The sequence below is a fragment of the Myotis lucifugus genome, unplaced genomic scaffold (assembly GCF_000147115.1).
Source record: "Myotis lucifugus unplaced genomic scaffold, Myoluc2.0 scaffold_3514, whole genome shotgun sequence".
Taxonomy (NCBI): domain Eukaryota; kingdom Metazoa; phylum Chordata; class Mammalia; order Chiroptera; family Vespertilionidae; genus Myotis; species Myotis lucifugus.
The window spans coordinates 1-8,794 of NW_005874562.1; the positions used below are offsets into that span (position 1 = coordinate 1).

Below are 8,794 nucleotides of genomic sequence, written 5' to 3' on the forward strand. Positions count from 1 at the left end.
TCTCCCTGGGCTGTCTGCTCCCCAGGGCTGAGCAAGCAGCTCTCTCCCTGTCACCCCCAGGCTGGCTCTGGCACCGCGTGTCCCTGCACACCAGGCTCATGTGTATACCCCATCCCTTTTCTGCCTCGGGGCTCAGGCAGGTGGCCGGCTGACCTGGCTCTCAGAGAACTGGAACATCTCCATGGCCTCCTCCACCAGGCCCTCCTCGTAGCCCTGCCGCAGCAGCCGGTCACAGGCACTAAGGTAGCTGAGAAACTGGGCCAGAAAGGGGCAAAGAAGGAGGGGATAAGATGAGTGGCTCAGTGGTTGAGCATCGACCTATGAATCAGAAGGTCACGGTTCGATTCCCGATCAGGGCACATGCCTGGGTTGCGGGCTTGATCCCCAGCAAAGGGCATGCAAGAGGCAGCTATTCAATGATTCTCTCTCATCATTGCTTTTTCTATTTCTCCCTTCCTCTCTGAAATCAATGAAAACATGTTTTATTTTTTTTTTTAAAGGGGAACGGCAGGGGCAGTGGATGGGGTAGAGGAGACACCCCAAGGACCTCAGTAAGGCCTGAGCTCAGGCCAGCTGACTAGGCATCCACCGCACATGACATGGCCCCAGAAACCCCATGAACCAATAGAAGAGAAGCAGAGGCCACCTCTGGAGATCTGTGGACAGGTAGACAGCAACAATCCCCAACTAGGGGCTGGGATCCAGGAAAGGGGCTGTTAGGGTGAGCTAAGGTGTTCCCAGAAGCTAAGTGGGGAGTGGGACAGGCCTGCAACACAGGGGTCTCTTCTCACTCACCACCCACCCCAGCCTACTCACCCTCCCTGGTGAGCACCTACTGCCATCCATACCTGTATACCCCCACCCCACCCCTAGACACATACATCTCTGCCACCCAGGACTTCATGAGCCCCCACTAAGCAACAGACCTGCATCCATGCTGGAAAGGGGAAGGGACAGAGTGGACCTCACAGGGCTGAAGACCTGTTCTGGTCACTTCCTGCCCAGTCCTCGGGGGCTGCTTTGGCCCTCAGGATGAAGTGCTGCCTCCCAACCAGGGCTCAAAGGCCTGTTCCTGCCTGTCAGTCACCTCTGCTCCTCCCCCAGCCCCCTAGGCCCCTCAGCAAGGCCAGCCTCACTCCTCTTACCTGGGGATCCTCTCTGCCCCGTTTCTAAGGTGCCATGCTTGGTGGCCCCACAGCACATACAAATTTGTAACTGCTCTACTGCCTTTCTCATCTTTCTCATCCACTGGCTTTTTGCTCCATGAGGGAAGGGTTGTGTCACCACTGTGTCCCAGCACCCAGCATGGCAGGCAGAAGGAGCTTGATAAATACATGCTGTGTTTATAACGTGAATTAAGAACCACCTTCAAGGAGCTCACAGCTCAGTGGGGGAGATAAACCAGATACTGGAAATCATGAGGCCCAGACAAATCAAAACAGAATTTATAGGGAGTCAGTGTCAAATGAAGTTAGTGCCAGACCATAAGAATTGTGGGTATAAGCGGAGAAGAAAGAGGCTGGGTCACTAATGGTTTCAGCTTCTGAACCGTCCAAGCACTTGCCCCAGGACACCTAGACCTTGCTCTGAGCACAACTGGAAAACCAGCCAGCCAAGCCCTCCTTGCACACCTGAGGAAACGGAGGTCCAGGCAATGCGGGCAGCTTGCCCAGGGTCCCAGGACTGGGGCCTAGATCACCTAATCTCCCGCTAAGGCCTTGTCCATTGTGGGGCCACTACTAGAGGAGGAGCTTGAGCGTAAAAGTAGACAGAATTCCTGAAGGTGAAAACTGGAGTGGGGGCAACAGCAGATGGGAGATCTCCCTCACCTCTCAGCTCATCCACAGCAATGGATCTTGGCCTTAGTGTTGACTGTAGCTACCTGGGAGTTTTAAAACTACCCATAAACTTCCCGACCAGCATGGCTCAATGGTTGAGCGTTGACCTATGAACCAGGGGGCAATGGTTCGATTCCCGGTCAGGGCACATGCCCGGGTTTTCGGGCTTGATTCTAAGTGGGGGGCATGCAGGCAGCCAATCAATGATTCTCTCTCATCATTGATGTTTCTATCTCTCTCTCCCTCTCCCTTCCTCTCTGAAATCAATAAAAAAAAATATATATATATATATATTTAAAACTACCCATAAACCATTTTTTCTTGCCTCCAGAATCTCTGATCTGGGGGGTGCCGCCTGGGCACTGGACTCTTATAGCTCTCCAGGGGATTCTAATAAGAAGCCAAGGTTGCCCTGACTGGTTTGGCTCAATGGATAGAGCATCGGCCTGCGGACTCAAGGGTTCCGGGTTCAATTCTGGTCAAGGGCATGTACCTTGGTTGCAGGCACATACCCAGTAGGGAGTGTGCAAGAGGCAGCTGATCGATGTTTCTCTCTCATCGATGTTTCTAACTTTCTATCCCTCTCCCTTCCTCTCTGTAAGAAATCAATAAATATATTAAAAAAAAAAAAAAGAAGCCAAGGTTGAGGACCACTTACTCAAGGTAGAGCTGTCCTTAGTCCAGACTACAGGATCCCATGCCAGGCTGCATATCAGAACCATCTACAGGTGTTTGAAAATAACAGGCTCTTGAGGGTACTCCAGAGCCACTGATGGGGACCCTCCCGGGTAGGTCCTGGGAATCTGCATTTGTAAAGATTCTGCTGCTTGGTCGGTTTTGGGGCCTATGGGACTGTAAAAGCCATCAGGCCTACCTCAGACCCCAGGATGGGGCCCCCACAAGTCTATAAGCACATGTTCCCTCCCCCCCCCCCCATTCTGTGAATAGGGAAAGTGAGACTCAAAGAGGCGCCCTGATGTGCCTGGAGTCATATGGCAACTCTGGGCCTGGCCTATGGGCCCTCACATGTGCCACCCATGTGTCCTGCAGGCAGTCAGTGGGCACTTTGATCCTTGTGGAAGGAAGGAAGGAGCGATGGACAAAGCTTATCTTCTGTGTCTCCTTCGTTCTCCCTGGCTCTTCGAAGTGAAGGTCGCCTGATGTCCTACCTTGTGAGCTGTCTCTGGCCATAAAGGATGTACTGTAGTATATATGTTTCAAGGGGAGAAGGAAACTGAACCCAAAGGAGTTTCTTAGTTAATGGAGGAACTTCAGAGAATAGAGGAAAATACTAACTTGGTGCGGGAGGATAGATGAAGTCATCCAATGGCCCTTCAGGCCCACCCCTCGGGGCCTAGCCCCTGACTGCCCAGCGGGGAGGACGGCCACCCAGAGACCCGGCGGCCAGCCAGGTGGTCAGCCTATGTCTGGAAACACAATGTTCCTGATACAGTGGGATTCTTCCAGGCCACCCACAGGGAGGCCAGTGCCTCTGCTGGCTCCAACTAATCTTCAGATCTTCACAGCGACGGCCTGAGGCCTCAGCCTTGTCACCAGTCCTAGAGACTAGGGTTGGGGGGACATGTCAGGGCCCCCTCTGTGGACCTGGCCCCTCACAATCCTCGGTGTAGCTCCTTGGCCATGGTCCTGGCTTTCAGTGGCAGCTGAAGGTGGAGGCAACTTTAGATCTATTCTTAAATCTCAGATGAGCCTGGGGTGCTGCCCTGAAAGGTTCTCACACAGAAAATGAGAGAAAAGCATTGAACAACAAAGATTCCGAGCTAACCAGCCTGTGCCCCCATCTGCAAAGTGAGGATAGTAACAGCAACCTTGAAGAATTGAGAAGACCTAATTGAATACTCTCAGACTGAGGGACTGGCACAAAAAAAAGGTGTTTACTAAATATTAACACCCCTAATTCCTGATTGATGAAGGGATATAAAGGTCTGACCATCTCAGCCCCACTTAGGATGACTCTGAAGGGCCATATTTGCTCCAGAGCTGAGGGGATGGCTGACACGGTCGTTGGGTCTACAAAGCTCAACCTCTCCATCTACCCACTCCTGCTTCTGTCCACTCCCTTCTCCAGGGGTTTATCCCAAGAGCCTCCTTAATTAACTCCATCTGAGTCAGATTCCTGGGGAATCCAACCTACAACAGTGGTTTTTATGTACCCTGGTTTCCCTCATACCTCCTAGCCACGTCTAAACACCCAGGAAGTACCCAATAAATACTGTTGACTAGATGGATAGGTGGGTATGGGTAAACTGAACACAGTTCCTTCGTTGAGGGAAGTGGTTAGAGCTGCACCATCCAATAGTAGTCACATGTAACTATTTTAATTAATTACAATTACAGAAAATTCTCAGTCACACTAGCCACATTTCAAGTAATAACGTATGGCTGGTGGATACTGTATTGGACAACAGGTACAAAACATCTCTCATTACAAAAAGTCCTATTGGGCAGCTGTAGAGATTCTTGGCTGCCCAAAGCTCCAGCCCCTGCATTTGGGGCACAAACCAGGAGAGGAGTAAAATATCAAGACTCCCCCAAGTGGGCATGGGGACTCCTGCTAAACTCCTATGCAGACGGTAGCTTTAGGATCTAGAAACTTGCTCATACCCCCCAGTAATTAATGCCAGGCTGAGATTCTGCCTCTGAAGAGAAAGAAACAAAATTCTTCAAGTTAAAGGTAAAACCACGTGGCCACCCATCTGGTTCCAGCTCCAAGCCCCCAACTCTGGAGGATCACTCACCTGGCTCAGGCTCTGACGCCCCGTCTTCTGCAGAGCCACGATGGCCCTATGCAGGGGATACCCCAGGGCAACCACTGGCCCGATGAGGTCTTGCTCCTCTTGGCTAAGGGCGGACAGCAGGTCAGCAGAATCAGGCTGTGCTCTGTGGGCGGTAAGAGGCTGGGGCTCCCGCGCAAGAGGTGGCAGGCAGGTGTATGGGCTGAGGGACTGAAATACAGACAAGTTGGATGCGTCATTTACCACTGGGAGCAACATCTGGTTGGGCAGGACATTTTTAAAGGTGCCTTTGCATGCCACCTTCTATACAGAGTGTAGGGGCGAATGCTGTGGAGAGCTTGGAGTCCTGCTCTGGTTCAAACCCCAGATCTCTACTGTTTACTCCATTTACTCATATGTGAAATGGAGGCAATCATACTAGATACCTCAAGGGTTGTTTCGAGGCTTAAATAAGACAATGTGAGAAAAGTATGTAGCAAAGGACCTGCATACATTTCACTTACAGGCTAACAGGGGTGGGCAAACTTTTTGACTCGAGGGCCACAATGGGTTCTTAAACTGGACCGGAGGGCCGGAACAAAAGCATGGATGGAGTGTTTGTGTGAACTAATATAAATTCAAAGTAAACATCATTACATAAAAGGGTACGGTCTTTTTTTTTTTAGTTTTATTCATTTCAAACGGGCCGGATCCGGCCCGCGGGCCGTAGTTTGCCCACAGCTGGAGAATAACCCTGCTCCTATTGCACCATTTTACAGATATTGAAATCAAGGTTCAGAGAGTTAATGACCTGATAAGCAGCACACATTTGGGACCTGAACCCTATTCAAAATCAAACCCAGGTTCTTTACCCCACACTTTAGGGCAGCGGTTCTCAACCTGTGGGTCGCGACCCCTTTGGCGGTCGAACGACCCTTTCACAGGGGTCGCCTAAGACCATCCTGCATATCAGATATTTACATTACGATTCATAACAGTAGCAACATTACAGTTATGAAGTAGCAACGAAAATAATTTTATGGTTGGGTCACAACATGAGGAACTGTATTTAAAGGGCCAGAAGGTTGAGAACCACTGCTTTAGGGGGGTCTTCCCAGCCAGAACCTCATTCTTGAATTTGGCTGGGCTGAGACTTGGCAGGGCACAGAGAGGGGTACAGACCAGGCGCAGCTCTGGTGCTGGGCTAAGATGGGTGGCTTCAAGGCCTTTCAATTGGCCTGGCCAACATCACCCCCAAGCTTTCCCCCATGAAGAGGCACATATCTGCCAACCCTGAATACACTGCCTTGTCCTCTCCTCCCCAAGCCCCACTGCCCTCGCTCCTGGGGTAGAGTGTGTGTGACATATAAATTCCCCCTCCATCCAATTGCTCAGGGGGTTCTCTGCCATGACCTTACCCTTGGGTCTGCCCTTGAGCCCCCCCAGTGGAAAACATCAAAATCTTAGGATCTGAGTCTATTCTTGTGACCTTAAAAAAGATTGTTAGCTGCTGTCTGCCCCAGTTTCCTTCTCTACAGAACATCTGCCACACACACACACACACACACACACACACACACACGATTGTTGCTAGAGTTATTTTAATCTGGATCAGGGAAGAGCCATTCTGGCATTAACATCTGGCCCTTGATGTGGGCACGGCCAGTCCAGCTCACAGAGCCTCTTCTCTCTGTTTGCTCCCAACGACGGTGAGAAGGGTTGCTGGCCCTCTTTACAAGGTGGAGAGGGGATGGCTCAGAGCACTTCAGCGACTTGCATAAGATCACACACCAGTGAGTGGAAAAGCCAGGCCTCGAGTCTCTTTTGGATTTAATTTCATGTTGGCCTTATTCTTTTGTACCTACTGGCTTGACTGGGGCCGCTGAGGGGACAGAAAGCTGTGCCCTATTGCTACCTCCTGCTACTAATCCGGACCCACCCCATCTACTCAGGATCCAGGTTGTGTGGAATTTGGTGCTTATACAATTTGGACCTCTTAAATTAAAAAAGACAGAATTATACATATAAAATTAGGCATAACGCTTTGGAAAGAGCCAAGTCAGAGCCTGAGGCTTAGCTTCATTGGTTTCATGGAAAATTCACTTGCGCTCCCCATTCTGCTGGGTACAGCCTTCTGCCCCCGGCTTTCCCAGCCTGTAACACCCTCACCTCTCTCTCAACACCCGATCCCACCCCTACACAGGGCTGCCTTATCTCCACACCCCCTTGGGCGATTGTCCAGTGGTTTTGACTTTGTCTCTTCCAAACAGCGTCTGGCAGGAACTTACAGACAGTGACTATTCCCTGATTGAGCGCCCAGCTCACCGAGTCTTCAGCAAGCCTTGCCCAGCGAGCCCTGGATTTGAGTCACATTCATTGAGCACCCCCTAGGGGCCCAATCTGCTGCTGGGTGCTCTGGAAACACAAATGAATGCGATCCAACCCCTGCCCTAAAAGAACATGAGCGCATATTCCACGGGAGAGAGAGAGACAGGCACTGGATAAGCACAATTATGTGGCATGAGCCCGAGCAGAGGCAGAGCAGGCACAGTGCGAAACGGAATGGGAGCCCTCTGAGCAGGGACCATTCTAGGCAGAGGCTGCAGGAAGAGCCGCAGGTAGGGCTAGGGAGGAGGAGCACAGAGAGGAGGGACCCTGGCTATGGACCTGGCTGGGGACCAGACTATGGGGGCCTTGCTGCTGATCTTGGCAGAGCCGGCAAGTTCCTTACCGCGACTGTGGGCTTGTGGCTCCGCAGCGGGGGCACCGCACCAGCCGTGGAGGGCCGCGGGGGCGGGGCCGGGTACACAGGGGCCCGGGGGCGGGGGCGCGGGGCTCGGGGGCGGCTCGGGGCTGGGACAGAGGCTCCACGCCCGGTGGCGGATGCGCTGCAGAAAGGCGCGTGGACGGGCGGCCGTCCTGCCCTCGGAGAGCCTGCGCCGCACACCGGCCAGCTCGGACCTCACGCCTCGCAGCACATGCAGCGAGCACCGGTGACGGCCCGGGCTGGGGCTCGCAGGAGCGCTGGGCTGGGGGCTGCGAGGACCCAGCTTTTCCTCATTGCCAGGGGTGGCTTCCTCCTCCTCCTCCTCTTCCTCGGGCTGCTCTTGGGGTCCAGCCTCGGGGCCGGCGGCTGCAGCCGGTGCGGACGCCAGCCCGCATTCCGGGCTGACCAGCAAGAGCCAGGCTGGAGGGGCTGACGCTGTCCCGGGAGCATCGCACTGGAACTGGCAGGGGCCCCGGGTGACAGCGTCCACCCAGAAGAGCGTCCTCCTCTCCAGGCTGAAGTCGTGCTGCTGAGAGAAGGCTCCGTGAGGCGTGGGGCGGGGCCCCGCAAACCAGGGCTCTCGGGCGCACCACCGCCCCTGGCTCCCCGGACCCTGTTCAGCCAGAGACTTGCCAGACCTGCACAGCCTCCAATTCTGAGCCCAGGCAGCCAGCACAGTCCACCCGCGCCCTCCGTTTTAGCTAGCACTGGGGTAGGTGGATAGCAACAACGTACAGGTAAACTCTGCATGAAGGACAAATGCAGTGAAACCTAATATCTAAGTCCTTTGCCATTTAGGATGCTATTGAACAGTAGTAGCAGCTTAAGAACTTGCTCAAGGCGCCTTCCCTTGAGCCCAGCACCGTTTGCCAGTAGGCAGTCAGCCTTGGCAGCCCGCCAGGCACAGAACCTCCCTGTGGGGTGGTGTCTGCCCCATCCTCCTGGCTGCCGTCTGAGGTTGCTTGGGACCCAGGCAATATAAAACGTGCTAAGCTTTGTTGAACCCTACGTAGTCGGTTTAGTGTTATTCTTATTTCCAGATTATGAAAATGAGGCTCAGCAAGTTTAATTTGTTGGAGGTCAGCTTGGAGGTGAGTGGCTGAGCTGGGATTTTTCTGTCCATCTGACTGTAGGGCTTTATCCACTACATATAAGGCCACCTAAGAAAGCAGTCTGGAGCCCACATAAATAACCTAACTTGAGAGTTTATAAATGAGGCAAAAATAAAATATTCTGTCACATACCTTTAAAATTAAGAACCAGGAATATAACATGGCATTAAAAATATAAAAAAATTTTTAAGGGCAATTTCAATGCTCTATGATGGCCATTTAAGGAAAAGAGAGGCTAGGGGAATGTTGTGTGTGAGGGAAAGGGGAGAGAGAAAGACAGACAGACAGACACAGACATAGGCACTGTTCCCTCCCACTTCTGACATGACCCTGCACTGGGGA

At 52.6% G+C, this 8,794-nt stretch overlaps 1 protein-coding gene across 1 annotated transcript; it reads right to left on the reverse strand.

Annotated features, from left to right (window-relative positions):
* Positions 1–153: 153 nt before the first annotated feature.
* On the reverse strand, positions 154–7,866 carry LOC102431777 (ubiquitin-associated protein 1-like; the record flags this gene model as incomplete). The annotated part of the gene is given in 4 exon segments (XM_023749191.1): positions 154–255; positions 4,598–4,804; positions 7,305–7,410; positions 7,412–7,866. Coding segments are annotated over 4 exon segments (870 nt in total), but the record flags the coding sequence as incomplete, so codon positions are not given.
* Positions 7,867–8,794: the final 928 nt, after the last annotated feature.